Source organism: Protobothrops mucrosquamatus, unplaced genomic scaffold (assembly GCF_001527695.2).
Source record: "Protobothrops mucrosquamatus isolate PMUCROS unplaced genomic scaffold, P.Mucros_1.0 scaffold3398, whole genome shotgun sequence".
Taxonomy (NCBI): Eukaryota; Metazoa; Chordata; class Lepidosauria; order Squamata; family Viperidae; genus Protobothrops; species Protobothrops mucrosquamatus.
The window spans coordinates 78,388-95,426 of NW_015389379.1; the positions used below are offsets into that span (position 1 = coordinate 78,388).

The following is a 17,039-nucleotide window of genomic DNA, read 5'->3' on the forward strand; positions in this document are numbered from 1 at the left end:
ACTGGACAGTCATGTGTCCAGAATGGTATAGGATCTCAATAGTTTAGGATAGAAGTCCCTGGAGTCACTGGGAATTAGGTGGCCAGATAAATATTCTTAATAAATGAAGAATAAAGATGCTGCAGTTCAGAAGGGAAATGCTAGCTTAGCCTGCTTTTTACAAATAACTCAAGGAGGCAGATATACCCAACACGCTTTCCTTCTCCTATTTTCTGCACATCAACCCTGTGAGGTAGGTTGGGCTGAGAGATTGACTGGTCTAAAGTCACCCATCCAGCTTTCATGCCTAAGTCAGAACTAGAACTCACCGTCTCCTGGTGATTGGTCCAAAGTCACCCAGCTGGCTTTCATGTCTAAGGCGGGACTAGAATTTAGTCTCCTGGTGATTGGTCCAAAGTTGCCCACTCGGCTTTCATGGCTAAGAGACTTGAACTCACGATCTCCTGCTTCCTAGCTTGGTTCCTTAACCACTGGACCAAATTAGCTCATTTCCTGGTCCTCTGACTAGGTTGTCCCAGACTAGGTTGTCCCCAACCTCTCCCTATCTGGCATCCTGTAGAGGTGGTAAGCAAACTAATCCCAGAATATTTTTGCCAGCCTGCTGTTCGTGAACATAATTATTCCAATGTACTCGGGAGCCACCAGGTGGAAAAAGCATGAACTAACAAAGTGTTCGTAGAATCAGAAAGACAACAGTAGCAACTCTGTATGGAAGCAAAATCAAGCCATTGCGTCAGTACAATCCTCTGGTGTATGCATGTGTGAAGTAATAAACTACTGTTCAAGAAAGTTGGGAAGTTGAGAGCCTGGGAAATGTGCAGAGAGGAGCAACAAAGATGATAAAGGGTCTGGAGGCTAAATCATACGATGGACGGTTGCAGGAATTAGGTATGTCTAGCCCAGGAGACCCCAACCCCCGGTCTGTGGACCAGTACTGGGATGCAGCATGCCAGCAACCGGGCCACACAAACAAGGAAAACCCCATCCACAGGATGCAGGCAGCACACAAAACCACGCACTCTTGGTCCGTGGAAAAACCTCTCTCCACATAACCGGTCCCTTGTGCCCAAAAGGTTGGGGGGCCTCTGGTCTAGCCTAACGAAGAGAACGACTAGGGGGTGACACGATAGCAATCTTCCAGTATTTGAGGGGCTGTCCCAGAGAAGAGGAGGGGGGTCAATCTATCCTCCAGAGCACCTGAGAGCAGAAGTAATGGGTGGAATATCCTCAAGGAGATCTAACCTAGAACTAAGGATCAATTTCCCAACAGTGAGAACAAGTAATCAGTGGAACTGCTTGCCTCTGGAAATTGTGGGTGCTCTATTGCTGGAGGTTTTCAAGAAGAGACTGAACAGGTCTTTGTCTGGAATGGTCTAGGGCAGGGGTAGGCAACCTGGGCTCTTTTATGACTCGTGGACTTCAACTCCCAGAATTCCTGAGCCAGCCATGCTGAGGGGAAAGGGAGAGGTTTCCAAGCTGAGCCATGCTGGCTCAGGAATTCTGGGAGTTGAAGTCCACGAGTCATAAAAGAGCCAAGGTTGCCTACCCCTGAATAGGGTCTCCTGCTTGAGATGTGGATTGGAGTGGAAGACTCTAAGGCTCCTCCACCCCACCCCCCCATTTTTCTATGTTCTATTCTATGCAAGCTGGCTGGGGAATTGTGAGAGCTGAAAGTCCACACTCCTCTTAAAGTTGCCAAGGGTTGAGAAACAGAGCTAGATGGAACAAGGACAACATGTCCCGAGATGGAACCAATTTGATGGCCGTTCACTCTCTTTCTACCTCAGAGTTTTGATTTACAAGCAGGGCTGGCTGACAAAGAGGTTTCCTTGACCTCATAATTTCTTTGAAATGCAGCTTCTGCCCAAAAACTAATGTCAGGAAAGATTTCTGGCACATTTTATCCCTGCCGCGCGCACACACACACACACACAGCCCGATCTCGCTGATCCCTTTCAGCTCGGATTTCAAAGAGCGTTTCTAATTTACAGGAAATGAAAATAAACTCGCCTGGGCAGTGCCAAGGTTGGCCAACAAGAAAATGTTAATAAGCCAAGCTACCACTTGTCTGAGCTTTGGCAGAAGAGCCGTAAACAGGGGGAGGGATTAAAAAAGTGAATGAAGAGGTATAAAATCTTTTTTATTTGCTGGACAAGTGCACCCAGGTGAAGAAGGTGAGGGACTGCCGCTGACATTCACCTGTCATGAAATGGATTGAGGCCAAAAATTCCCTAAGTATGTCTGCTGGACCTCCGTTCTCACATCAGGTCAGCTGGACAGTTCTTCATCCTTCACCAGAACAGGAACGTGCTCTCCGCCTTCACACAACAAGGAGTACATAGCACGGATCACCGACGGTCTGGAATCTTCTGGAAGGCGGCCAGGTTCTAGAAGGGGAAGGAGTTCCGTTTCCATAGCCTGCATAGAAGACAACGTTCAGCGTTGGAAAAGGTGTAAGAGTAATAGCACTTAGACCAGTGTTTCTCAACTTTGACAATTTTAAGGCATGTGGACTTCAACTCCCAGAATTCCACAGCCANCCAGCTTGCAGGACTGGCCTAGGGTAATTTTTAGGGGGGTTTTAATTATATTTTAAATTTGACAAATATTTAATATTCTTTTTAATTAATTTTAAATTTGTATTGTTTTGTATGTATTTTAAATAGATTGTCAGCCGCCCTGAGTCCTACGGGAGAAGGGCGGGATATAAATTCAAATATAAATAAATAAATAAATAAATAAATATTCTGCCCCACAGTGCCTTAGACTTAGAGCACTCTCTGAACGGTTTACAGAGTCAGTCAGTTGCCCCCAACAATCTGGGTCCTCATTTTACCAACCTTGGAAGGATGGAAGGCTGAGTCAACCTTGAGCCGGTCAAGATCGAACTGCTGGCAGTCGGTAGAGTTAGCCTGCAATACTGCATTCTAACAACAGCGCTACCAGGGTAATGCGATGGAAAACAGGCTGGTTCAAAACAATAACCCAGGGGTCTTCAAACTTGGCCCTTTGATGACTTGTGGACTTCAACTCCCAGAATTCCTCAGCCAGGCACCTGTGCCTGGCTAAATACCGTTGTGCCCACAGTAAAAAAAATGACAATAAAGGTTATCTCATCTCATCTCATCTAATTACCGTCTGGATCTGAAGTTTCTGATTCAGCATCGCCACCTGCAGTTTTAAAGCCTCCATCTCCTTCAACTCATCCAAGCTGGAGTAAAACAGAAGTGGGGGAGGTCCCGGTAAATCTGGATCGCAGCAGTCTTGCTCTCCCAGGGGAACATGATAGAAGCCCAAGCAATCGTGGTCATTCTTCTCCTCGTCACTCAGGCAGAGCGAGGCAAACTCTGCATGGGACACCAGGGCTAATCAGGAAAGGAAAAACATCTTTGTGACAATGTCAAGCACCAAAAGACTGACGTAGAAGAGGAGGCTGAGTCTCACTAGGGGCAGTCCTCAACTTACAACGGTTTGTTTAGTGGCCATTCAAAGTTACAACGGCATTGAAAAAAGTGACGTGTGATCGTTTTTCACACTTACAACAAGGAACCAGCCCACTGACAGGGCAAGCCACTAGAATATAAACGGAGAGCAAACCCTACAGCATTTGATTGTGGTAAATAAAAACAACAACAACACAATCCTTTCTGTGGGATGTGCTACAGCAGAATTAGAATCTGGGTTCACCTCTTACACGGAGGATTGGCTGGATTCATACAACCATCAGCCCCCAAACTGAAAACTAACCACACAATTGGGGTCCTTGGTGCCCCTCTCAGCTAAGGTCGACTTCTTGCAGAGGTTTCATTACACAACTAGGCAATAGCATCAGTGCTAAAGAAGAGTGGGGCTTGCTCTCTGCTTATATACAGGTGGCTTGTCCTGACAAACCCCACTCCCTTCTAATATTGATGATGTTGCCTAGTTGGGTCATGAAATGTCTGCCAAAAAAAAAAAAAAGCAGCCAAGCTCAGAGAACACCAAGGATGCCTCATTTCAACCGAGCTACAAATATTCTCCTTTAGTGGGACTACCTGTATATTCTAAGTTTTGCAGCCTACATAATCCTGCAGGTATAATGTTGAAAGAAGCCGAGGAATCCAGAGCCCGTAAGCTAAACAAAACTGTGGAAGTCCACCTTTTAGTTCTAACGGTGCCCTCAAGTGGAAAACTCTCACCCTCTCGCATCTGGTCCAGTTTGTTGAGATGCTGCTCTACTACCTCTTGTAGGGCCTGCAAAGTCACGAGGCTTTCGTACGCTCTGTCGCAGGTTGGGTTTTCTCCAAGTGACTCTGAGAAGAAAGACACGGTAAGACAACATTGCTCCGGACCAACCCCTTCTAGACTGCCATTTCACTAACTGACATGTGAAGGCTCAAAGGCAACAACGGTCTGAAATGAAACACAGGTAGTCCTCGACTTACAACAATTCTTTTAGTGACCGTTCAGAGTTACAACGGCACTGCAAAAGGTGACTTAGGACCATTTTTCACACGACCGTTGCAGCATCCCCAGGGTCACGTGATCAAAATTCGGACGCTTGGCACCTGACTCATATTTATGACGATTGCAGTGTCCCGGGGTCATGTGATCCTCTTTTGCGACCTTCTGATAAGCAAAGTCAATGGGGAAGCTGGATTCATTTCACAACCATGTTACTAACTGAATTGCAGTGACTCCCTTAACAATGGTGGCCAGAAAAGTGGGCAAAACTAGAATAGAATAGAATAGAATAGAATAGAATAGAATAGAATAGAATAGAATAGAATAGAATAGAATATGGAATGGGGAATAGAATAGAATATGGAATGGGGAATAGAATAGAATATGGAATGGGGAATAGAATAGAATAGAATAGAATAGAAATAGAAATAGACATAGATTAGACTAGAAATAATGGAGTGGAGTAGAAATAGAATAGAAATAGACATAGACATAGACATAGACCAGAACAGAACAGAATAGAAATAATGGAGTGGAGTGCAGTAGAAATAGAATAGAATAGGAATAGAAATAGAACAGAATAACAGAGTTGGAAGGGACCTTGGAGGTCTTCTAGTCCAACCCCCTGCTCAAGCAGGAAACCCTATACTGTTTCAGACAAATGGTTGTCCAATCTCTTCTTAAAAACATCCAGTGTTTTTTAACAACTGTCTTGCTTAGCAATGGAAATTTTAGGTTCAGTTGTGGTCGTAAGTCAAGGATTTACCTATACTTAGTGGGAGAGGATTTTTTTTTTTTTTAAAAAAAAATCAAATTAAAAAAATGCCATGACACACACACACACACACAGCCTGCAATTCTTCCTTTTAACATCGTTCCAAGCTAAGACAGTGCCACTCTACCAAAACAGAGATCTACCCATCTGCCAAACAACCCATCCCAAATCAGCCTCTCGGGCAAAGTTCTTTTCTAAATCCTGCTCTACAATCAAAGGAGGCCATCGAGAAAAGGCAGATGGCTTCTCAAGATGTTTCTCCAGAAGATCTCCAGAAGCCTTGCAGAAGATGGGCAAGGCCCTACAACTGGTCGTGGCTTAAGCGTAGCTATGTCGAGAGTTGAATCAGAGGTGGAAAATTATTTGGCTGAAGAAGCTTCATTCCCCCTCCAACTTCCACTGGAGTTGTTATTTTGGATCTTGCTCACTGGTGGACCTTGGATAAGGGCCCCACTTTTGAGTTGCAAGGAAGAGGAAGACCAACCTGATGTCCTCTGTGCCGTCTTGTTAGGTTGTAAGGGCATGGCCTGTCCTTCAAAGCCTGGCTGCTACCTTAATTTGGCCTCAAAGTGAGATACAACACTTTAAAGCAGGGTTGTCCAACCTTGTCAATTTTGAGACCTGGGGGCTTCAACTCCGAGAGTTGAGGAATTCTGGGAGCTGAAGTCCATGGGTCTTAAAGCTGCCGAGATTGGACACCCCTGCTTTAAACAAAGATCCAATGACTGCAATGTCCCTACACTCCCTTGCAAATCCATGCCCAGGTAGGTGTGAAGAAACTTGGTTCCGTGGCCTCTTCTCACCTGGGCTTTCAGCTTCCATGTGCTGAGTGATGAGCAGGTGAAGTTCACGTAGATGCACCAACTCCTGCTTCACCTCTGCTGGGGTAAAGGCTGGAGTGGGAGAGAAGAACTGACCATCTGCTTAAGGAAAGGGAACGATACTGTGCACTGATGACGTTACCTAGTTTGGTAATGAAACGTCTGCAAGAAAGCTATCTAGCTCAGAGGACACCAAGGACCCCAGTCTTCTTCTCATCCTCCTCCTCTCCGCAAACCCCACTCCCTTCTAGCACTGATGATGCTACCTAGTTGGGTCATGAAATGCCTGCAAGAAAACCACCAAACTCAGAGAGCACCAAGGATCCCACAATTTGTAGCTCACAACCCTGAGCTACAAATATTCTCTTGTATTGGTACAATGCTGTGTGTTCCTTTCTCAGACAGACCGCGAGAAGGCTTTCTAATCGGTTTCCTTCCTACAAGTGTTTCTCAAACTTGGCAAGATGTGTGGACGTCAGCTCCCAGAATTCCCCAGCCAACATGGCTGGCCAGTTTGGAAGAACAGTGCCTTATGTCTACAGCAGCTTTGGCAAGTTGAGGTTCTTCAGATGTATCGAGACTCCAAGCCCAAGAATTTCTACCTGCCCGGAGAAGGGATTACACATAATGTGGGGCACAGAGGAAAGCTATTTCATATCAAAGTCTATATTGCTTAGAATCAAAACAGAGATTGATGTGAGAAATCCATAATACTGGAACAGTTTTGGTAACTCAGAGGAGTTTGGAGTTAACAAGTCCATTCAAAGCATAAGGAAATTGCAATTTTTTTTTTTTAAAAAAAGGCTAAAATCAGACAAACCAAAATGTCTCATTTACACCTGTGTGAGCACCAGGGAAGAGCAGACAGGTAGCCCTAGTCATACCTGCAAACACATTTTTTTCTTCTTTCTAGAAAGGCTAAATGAACAAAAGGATACAGTTGCTTGCAACCTCTCTAAAAATTGCCTCTTGGGGACAGCTGCCTCGGGATCCGTTTTCAAATCCTGACACTTCTCCAACAACCTTGTATAGAGAAGCAGAAGAGTGGGAAATAATAAGCCAGAAAAAGCTGGGATATGCTCCAATCTTTAGACCTGGCTTGTTACTGCCTGGAGAAGAGACCGAGATAATCTTGCCAGCTACTTTTACAAGGCTTGCAGAATTTTGTATTTTGAAGCGTTCTTAGGGATTTCTATTCTGGTTCAACATCCTGTGCAGTGCAAGGTCCCTTAGACCTAAGGCAGGGATCTCCAACCTTGGCTACTTTTTAAGACGTGTGGACTTCAACTCCCAGAATTCCCCAGCCAGCATGCCTGGCTGGGGAATTCTGGGAGTGGAAGTCCACACGTCTTACAAAGTAGCCAAGGTTGGAGACGGCTGCCTTTTAGAGGAGCGCTTCTTAACTTTAGCAATTCAAAATATGTAGCACTCAAAACATAGAATAATACAGCTGGAAGGGACTTTGGAGGTCTTCTAGTCCAACCCCCTGCTGAAGCAGCAGACCCTGTACCATTCTGGGCAAATGGCTGATCCATCTCTTCTTCAGAATCTCCACGGATTAATTGTTCTCACTGTCAGGAAACTTCTCCTTAGTTCTAGGTTGGTTCTCTCTTTAATGATCTTCCATCTGTTGCTTCTTTTCCTGCCCTCTGGTGCTTTGGAGAACAGCTCAATCTCCTCTCCTCTGTGAAGGCCCCTGAAGTACATATCACCCCTTATACTTATTTAAGATGTGTAGATTGACTTCAGGGGTCAAAGCCAAAAGACTTGGTACATGGCTGTCTGTCCCAAGATTCCTACTGCACCTCTGAAGGCCCCAGAACTAAGGTTCGCAAAACCACTTTGGAATCCTACATTCGTTCTGCAAACTAACCCCAACCTGGGTCATCTAAACAGAAAGACCCTACAGTTTATTCCTCTTCCCCCCCACCCCCAGTTCCTGTCGACTTGCAGATCAGGCTAGTTTGGATCAGCTTACCTGAGATACTTGGAAAAAGCTTTCTGATAGGGAAGGGGCAGTTTCAGCGAAGACCTGCAAAAATAAAATAAATAAATGCTTGGCGTTATCATCCTTGATGAATGCACAGCCCACCAATATTGCAAACGGGGAGAAATCTCAGCTCGGCTTTGGATTGAATTTTGGAAAAGACGGGCAAGCAAACGGCGCCACAAATCGCAATTCTGGTGTGACTATTGCACCGTTTTCGAGATCATTCTCTTTGCCCTCAGCTAGGAAAGCAATTTTGACCAGGTTTATTTGTTCAAATTAGGGCCTCCAGAGAGCTCCAAAAATTCAACCCACCACATTCAACTAGCAACCTGCAATTTTATTTTATTTTATGTTTTATTTCTTTTCCTTTCATTTGCATCCCGCCTTTATTCTTTTCATATATAACTCAAGGCAGTGAGGATATCCAATGCTTCTGCTTCCTCCTATTTTGCCAACAACAACCCTGTGAGGTGAGTTAGACTCAGAGGGAGTGATTGGCTGACTGGCCCAAAATCACCCAGCCAGCTTTCATGCTTAAGGTGGAACTAGAACTCCCAGTTTCCTAGTGATTGGCTCAGTCACCCAGCTGACTTTCATGCTTAAAGTGGGACTAGAACTCCCAGTCTCCCAGTGATTGGCTCAGTCACCCAGCTGACTTTCATGCTTAAAGTGGGACTAGAAATCCCAGTCTCCCAGTGATTGGCTCAGTCACTCAGCTGACCTTCATGCTTAAAATGGGACTAGAACTCCCAGTCTCCCGGTGATTGGCTCAGTCACCCAGCTGACTTTCCTGCTTAAAGTGGGACTAGAACTCCCAGTCTCCTGGTGACTGGCTCAAAGTCTGTCCAACTGGCTTTCATGGCCTAGGCAGAACTAGAACTCACTGTCTCCTGGTGCTTGGCCCAAAGTCACCCAGTCGGCTTTCACGGCTAATGCGGGACTTAAACTCATGGTCTCCTGATTTCTAGCCTGGTGCCTTAACCACTAGAATCAAACTGGCTCAAAGAAGACCGAAGAAGCCGATATAGATCGAAAGAAAGACAGGGAGAGTTTGACTGCTATTTATAGCTCACACCATGTTCAGCAAACAAAAATGCTGCAGTAGAGGGAACTCAGCCAGTTGTTGCACTCACAAAAAAAGAAGCTATGGATCAGTGCCTATCCAGCTCAGGCTTGGTTGGGTCCAAACCTCTATCTGGAGGCAAGTTTTTGGAGGCGACTTACCCATGTTGTTGAAGAGTGGACACTGGAGGCTCTGTTTCTTTTCCTGCTGGGTCTGTTCTTAAAGGACACGGCTCACCTAAAGCCTTTGGATCAGGATCTACCTTAGGTTCTTGAAGGCCTGTTTCTGCAAAGTCCCCCCCACCTGAAAACGAAGGTGGTGCCGTTGTGCGACACGGGCCTTTGGGAGAGCCCAACTGCAATCCGGGTTCTGCAGCAACATGGACCTTTCCGCGACTGTCTTTGGCTGTTTCTGCGCACGGTTTCAACTTTGGAAAGGCAACCCCTACAGGGGACGACTTCTTCCCAGCAATTTTGGATGTTCTGGAGCTCCGTCCAGTTGGTATTTTCACGGGGGGCCTTTTCACGGTCGTATCAGTTTTGTAGGGAGCCTTCAACATATACGCAGTGGGTTTTTTGGACGCCACCAGCTTTCTACTCACAGGAGACATCTGGGGGGGCTTGGGGGTCTGGTCCTTAGGATTACGTGCAGCCTGGCTCACCGGCTTCTTACTTGCAGCTTCGGAGACTTTAACAGTCTCACATGGCACCTGGTGGAATTTTGACCGGACTCTTAATGCTTTCTCCAAAGCTTTGTTAAGCAGTTCCAGATCCTTAAGCTCCTCAGATGAAGGCTCTGTTTCTACAAGTGAAGGAAGCAAGTCAAAAATGGATTGATCAGGAGTCTTCAAACTTGGCCCTTTTATGACTTGTGGACTTCAACTCCCAGGATTCCTCAGCCAGGCACGCAATTCTGGGAGTTGAAGTCCACGAGTCATAAAAGGGCCAAGTTTGAAGACCCCTGGGATTGATTATATCAGTGTTTCCCAACCTTGAGAACTTTATGACATGTGGACTTCAACTCCCAGAATTCCCCAGCCAGCCATGCTGCCTTGCAACCTGGGAAGCTGCTTTCTATGGATCCACAGCATTGAATCCATTTATTCATCAACGTTTTGTAAAACTATTTTTTGTTTATTTATTAGACTTGTAACTGCATTGTGCCTTCTTTGGTTTTTGCTTCGGGTGTGGCAATTCAGTCAATTACAGCTTAGCAATTGTGGTACTGGGATGGCCTTGTGTAATGGCAGCTAATGGCAGTTTATTCAACCAGCCATGGATAAACAAACCATGCATTACTGGAATTCATCAATCCAGGAATAGGGTATGACTGTAATGAAGTAGCATAGATCCTGATGTCTCCAATCAAAGGCCCAGGACTTCCTATAACCCAGAAAAAGGGTCTGGGGACCAAGAAGCAATATAGATCCAATTAAGTGGCTGATTTGATTGTGTTGTTGCTGCCATGGAGAGTAAAGTAGGAGGTTTTCATGGGCTTTTATTATGCAGTGGAGTTTTAAACGTTATAGACTGCCCGGAATCACCTATGTGTGAATCCGGCATCTATATACATTGTTTAAATGAATACATAAATAACAAGGGGATCTAGTAAAGAACGATGCTTCCTTTACCACGTTTCTCATTTTTGGCCTCTTCAGGAATGGGGTTTTCTCCGTCAGAGTTCCTAGCACAAAGAAAAGAGAATACACACATTCAGCAAATAACAGATGTGTCCATCCCTTCTTCCACACCCTCCCAGTTTCTATAGGTTGCCCACGATTATAATAATTTCATCTGGGCAGAAGCTTAGGAAAGACTGGGAGGTTTGTGGCATTGGGATAGTCACTGTTGGAATGACTTTTTTCCGTGAGGTGGAGGAGGGGAAGGAGAAAGGGAAGGAGAAAAAGAAGAAGAGGGGAAGGAGAAGGGGAGAAGAGAGGAAGGAAAGTCCCATTCTTTGTTCCCCTTGTACTAAACAGAAAGGTACACTTTTTTAAAAAAAAAACTTTCAAAATTATTCCCAGCTTACCAGTCCCCAAGAAGTGCCCGGCACTGTTGAATTTTCTGCTGGATTTTTGTCCTCTGCTCTGTGCAGTCTTCCAAAGCCTGGGTGAAGAGGGAAACCAGCCTGGAAAGAGCCAAGAAATAGCTATTTTTCCTTAACATCCCAGGAGAAGCGATTTAAAAATGGGCTCAGTTTCTGGGGATGCCCTACAAATGTCTGTAGTGGTCAGAAGTGGTTTCTTCCTACCTTATTTCAACTCTCAGTCAACTGCAAAAACAGCTTTATTTGGAACAGCTCACATCTGGCATAGATACTTTTTAAGACCATTAAACATCCAGATCGGCCTATGTTAGGTGGACAAAATGCCCAACCCAGCCTGAACATCTGGATGACTGTGCAACAAACCACAGTGAGATAGTTATCCCAAAGATGCTTTTTTCACGAGGCAACTGGACTTTGTTGTTCTTCTTGGATGAGAAGCGAAACGTCTTCAAAGAAAAACAAGAAAGTCCAGTTGCCTCGTGGAAAAGCATCTTTGGGATAACTATGACCTGGATGACTGAGAATCTCCATGGACACAGTGAGGCAGCAGAATAGAAGAGAAAGAACTGGAGAAAATTCCAAAATACAAAGACCTGCAAATAGAAGTAGGGATGACTGTGCCAAAAGCAAGCAAAGATAGCACCAAATCAGCACCTTGGGTGCAATCCCAAAACTTCTGGAGCACCCCTTGAACACTACGGGCATTGGCTCCTGACCAGCCAGCTGCAAAAGGCAGTTTTACTTGGAACAGTTTGCATTCTGCAACAACAGCAACAACAATAATACCTCTGTAACATTATTTAACACTAACAAACATTCACACCTGCCCATCCCAGGTGCTTGGTAAAAATCTCAACGGGTGGATAAAAATGTTAGATGTTGATAACCTTTATTGACATTTTTTTTTTGTGGGCACACTGGCACATATTAAAAATGAACTTCTGTCGCCTGCCCTTGAAAGTGTAGACATACATAACACACATATAAACATGCTATATACAACATATGTATATACCTATACCCTTACATAGAAATACATATACATGTTAAATATTATTATTTGCAATGCAAATTGCAAATTGCAATTAAATTATGTTTATGTTATATTTATTTATATGTATTATTGTAATTCTATTTGCAAAACAAATGCAAATCCAGTCTAAACTCTGGATAACTGGGTGACCAACCTTCATAATAATAATATTTAAAAAATAATAAACAATTACCTCTGGGCACAGTCAGCGGGCAGCATGAGGAAGGAAGGAGGAAAGGCTACAAAGAAGCAATCGCGAACCACGCAAAGCGCCCGTTTCGTGCAAAACCGCGAAATCCCAACTGACTTCGCTTCCCCAGCAAAGGAGAAAGAACCACAGAGAGTCTCGCCCTAGAGCGGCCCTTCCCATTCCGTGCTCCTAGAGATAGTAAAAACAACATGGCCGCCTTTTTTATTTTTAGCCGCTCCTTTACTTCAGGCGGGATATTTCTAGAGTTACTGACCATTTGTCAATATATAATATTTGGAGCAGTAAATAAAAAAGGCCCCGTTGCTGCTCTGTCGGACAAATGATAAAATAGCTCGATAGACGATGAAAACCAAGAGTCGTTTCTTCCCTTTTGTATCTCTATGGTTTCGCTTCAGCCCGCGCTTTCGCGTCCTGGCAGGAAGATGGTGAATTATTTCAACTCGCTAGGAGGGCCGTTATTCGAACCTCCGGATATTTCCCGCGTTTTATTTCTCCAATAATTGATGACCTTTTCTGGAGGTGTTTTGGTGGCCCAATTCCTTTCTTTTGTCATGGTTCCATCGCACTGTTGGGCTTTGCTATAGCTGCCAGGAAGGCGCTAGCAATTGAATGTCTGCTCTTAGCAACGGTTGCTATGCGGAAGATGCGGAAGTCTGAGGGATAAAAGCGACCTTCCATATATATGTATTATTTTAGTATTCCAGGCGAATATCAGATTATAATGTTTGTGTTTGGCTCAGCAAAGCGAGGTGTGAGCAGCCAGTCTCCGTGCTTCATGAACCCAAGTGCACAGTTTTGCATTCCATTTTATTTATTTATTAAATCTATATACTGCCCATTTCACTATCAAAGGGTAATTCACCATTGCAGGTGAACCAGAATGGTCCCACAAACTATGGCTAAAACAAACCACCACCTAGCAGGAGAGGTGAATCTAAGTCTGGACTCTGGAAGTTACCTTTGAATAACTATATATAGAATATATTGGAATAAGCTGAAGGGTTTGAAAAGCCCTGATAAATTGCCAGGGGTTTTATCTCAAAGGAGACCCAAAATGGAAGTGCTGCAGGTGTAATGGAGCATGAAAGTCCTTGGAGATGTTTGAAAGCTCCTGAAATGGGAAAACTTACCTGGAAGTGGGACAGGTACCTTGACAGACCAGCTCAGCCTTTAGCCAAATTTGGAGTAAATCAAGGCTAAAACGCTCCCGAATCCTTCATACGAGTATCATATGTTGGGTGTGTTTGAAAAGTTCGTTCATAAGTACTAAGTTTTCTTCCTTTCCAAATATTTCAAAGCCAAATTTGGAGGGGAAAAAAATGTGTTGGCAGTAGTTTGCTCTCCAAGCCTCTTTCAATTGAGTTTCTGAACGTTTTGTTACATTCGGAAAAATGTGTGCTATTATTTCCTTTAAATATATTGCCAAAAACTATATAGGCAGTCCTTGACTTACAACCATTAGTTTAAAGATAGTCCAAAGTTATGACAGCACTGTAAGTCCTCGCACTTACAACTACAGCAGCGTCTCTGCAGTCACATGATCAGAATTGGAGCATTTGGCAACCGGCATGTATTTATGACGGCTGCAGCCTCCTGGGGTCTTGTGATCACCATTTGCGACCTTCTCGGCTAGCATCAATGGGGGAAAGACAGTTTCAGTTAGTGACTGCATGCTACTGTTAACCACCATGACAAAAAAAAAAGGTCATTAAAAATGGGCGCAACTCACTTAACCATCTTGCTTAATGAAGGAAATTCTGGTTCCCATTTTGGTCACTAGCCTTGCCATAGAGTCTGGAAATTCTTTTTCCACAGTGACAATCACGATCATGCTACACCACTTGTGGAATTTAATATGTGAATCGGCCAAAAGCTGCAATTGCATCAAGAAGACAAATATCCTTGAGTCAAACTCAATGGGAGATGAATTACATTTCCACTGCTTTTTCCTAGCTACCTTACATTCCAGCCCAGTCTGGGATTCTCTGCAGGTTTTCCATTCAGGCACTAACTGGATCTGACTCTGTTTCAACTACATGGATCCACTTTCCATTACAGATAGTCCTTGATTTACAACAGTTTGTTTAGTGACCATTCAAAATTACAATGGCACTGAAAAAAGTGTTTAGGAGCATTTTTCACACTTACGACCGTTGTAGCAACCCCATGGTCACCTGATCAAAATTCAGATACTTGGCAGCTGACTCATATTTATGATGGTTGCAGTGTCCCAGAGTAAGAGAAAGAGGGTGAAGACAGCCCCTCTTTAATAGTTCCCGAAGTACAGTCCTCGACTTACAACAGTTTATTTAGTCACTGTTCAAAGTTACAAGGGCACTAAAAAAGGGGACTTATGGCTGTTTTTCACATTTAATGACCGTTGCAGCATCCGCGTGGTCATATGATCAAAATTCAGCCACTCGGCAATCTTTTGACAAGCAAAGTCAATGGGGAAGCCAGATTCACTTAACAACTGTGTTACTAACTTAACTGCAGTGATTCACTTAATAAGTGTGGCAAGAAAAGTCGTAAAATGGGGCAAAACTCACTTAACAAATGTCTCACTTAGCAACCAAAATTTTGGACTCAGTTGTGACTGTAAGTCGAGGACTACCATATTTGTACTGAGAACAAATATGAAATTGCCCGGCAGGGGTCCCACTTCTACAATTTATGCTGATGCTAAATTTCATTCTGAAATTTAAATGGCCTTTAAATTCAGGACAAGTTGGTGGAAAATAAAAACTGCTGTGGCATTTTATATATTTGGATATTATTGATATGAATATACTTTCCAACACCCAGTCTGTAAGTCACAAACAGAATAATCCATAACTTACAGGAAGTAGTCCAGAATCTTCCCTACAAGTATCATATGTTGGGTATGTTTGAAATGTTTATTCATTAGTTAGGTTTTTTTTCATTTCCAAATATTTCGAAGCCAAATTTGGAGGGGGAAAAAATGTGTGCTATTATTTATTTTAAATATATTGCCAAAATCTATAATTCACTAGCCTTGCCCTATAGTCTGGAAATTCTCACATAGCAATTGATGCAAATTGTAGAAGCTTGGTTTATGACATAATTCAAAGATTATGGTTAACTCAATTATGGTTAACATGATGAACCAGCCACTGACAGAGATTTAATATTTAAACATTTTCTCTTAATTTTAAAAAGTTATTTTATATATAATTCTGGAAGTCTTCGGAATTATGGAGGTTAAACATCCTTTTCTATTAAAAAGCAACAGTTTGGACCTATCAAGAATTGCTATTCACATATTAATTTCTATCCTTTGATAAACGCCACATAGTTAATAAGATTAGCTCACTGCATAGCAGTTAAACTGAATACGATTGCTGGAACATTCCCTAAATTCTTTGATAATTACTTCTAGTGACAATTAACCAATATTATCTTTTATTCAAAAATAATTTAAATAGGGGTTAGAAATTGGCACTGAAACTTGTGTAATAATACAGTTTATGAATTCTAATTGAATATCAATGCTTCAGTTACAGCGTACACTAAACTCCTAGAAAATTGCATTTTCGAAGAGATTAGTTTATTCCATTAGCTTCCCAGAATTGGTTCCTGGTTAAAATGGTCTTGATTTCCACTGGGAGCAAAATAAAAAACGATCAAATGCAGTCTTAATTACAGATATTTCAATGTGTTCTGCAGACTTTTTAAGAAGAGACTGGACAGCCATTTGTCTGAAATGGTGTAGGGTTTCCTGTCTGAGCAGGGGGTTGGACTCAATGACCTCCAAGGTCTCTTCCAACTACTACTACTACTACTACTACTACTACTACTACTTATTATTATTATTATTATTATTATTATTATTATTATTATTATTATTATTATTATTATTATTAAATTTCAAGGTAGTATGACAGAATAACAGAATGGCAGAGTTGGAAGGGACCTTGGATGTCTTCTAGTCCAGCCCCCTGGCCATGACTTTTCTACAGTGTCCCAAGATGTAGTAGTAGTAGTAGTAGTAGTAGTAGTAGTAGTAGTAGTAGTAGTAGTAGTAATAATAATAATAATAATAATAATAATAATAATAATAATAATAATAATAATAATAATAATAATAAAGTTGGAAGGGACCTTGGAGGTCATCTAGTCCAACCCCTTGCTCAGGCAGGAAACCCTATACTATTTCAGACAAATGGCTGTCCAGTCTTTTCTTTAAAACTTCCAATGGTCTGATCTCTCCAATCATCTCCATATTTGAGGGTAATACAGATAGTCCTCAACCTACAACAATTCATTTAGTGACTGTTCGAAGTTAAAATGGCACTGAAAAAAGCGACATGACAATTTTTCACACTTGTGACCATTGCAGCATCCCCAGGGTAACGTGATCAAAGTTCAGACCGCTTGGCAACTGGTTCATATATATGACGGGTCATGTGATCCTCTTTAGTGACCTAGCAAGCAAAGTCAGTGGGGGAAACCAGAATCACTTAACCTTGTCACTAAGTCAACCACTGCGGCAAGAAAGGTCGCAAAATGGAGCAAAATTCACTTAACTGTCTTGCTTAGCGGCATAAATTCTTGGTTCAATTGTGGTTGTAAGTCGAGGACTACTGTTTAACTCATAATTGAGCTGGGGGTTGGACTAGAAGACCTCCGAGGTCCC

At 43.0% G+C, this 17,039-nt stretch overlaps 1 protein-coding gene across 1 annotated transcript; it reads right to left on the reverse strand.

The window, feature by feature from the left end:
* Positions 1-2,132: 2,132 nt before the first annotated feature.
* TEDC2 (tubulin epsilon and delta complex 2) lies at positions 2,133-12,400 on the reverse strand. Its single transcript, XM_015826950.2, has 10 exons — positions 12,365-12,400; positions 11,121-11,219; positions 10,723-10,775; positions 9,254-9,893; positions 8,018-8,071; positions 6,978-7,062; positions 6,022-6,130; positions 4,179-4,292; positions 3,136-3,365; positions 2,133-2,418 (listed from the first exon to the last, which is right to left on the reverse strand). The coding sequence occupies exons 1-10, from the start codon at positions 12,388-12,390 to the stop codon at positions 2,269-2,271; spliced, it is 1,560 nt and encodes a 519-aa protein (XP_015682436.1). The 5' UTR covers positions 12,391-12,400; the 3' UTR covers positions 2,133-2,268.
* Positions 12,401-17,039: the final 4,639 nt, after the last annotated feature.

Coding starts and splice junctions, on each gene's coding strand:
- TEDC2 (XM_015826950.2), bottom strand. CDS start 12,390: ATGCTGCCCGCTGACTGTGCCCAGAG. Junction 10,776..11,120: donor CGGGCACTTCTTGGGGACTG/GTAAGCTGGGAA, acceptor TCTTTGTGCTAG/GAACTCTGACGGAGAAAACC. Junction 8,072..9,253: donor TCCACTCTTCAACAACATGG/GTAAGTCGCCTC, acceptor TTATTTTTGCAG/GTCTTCGCTGAAACTGCCCC.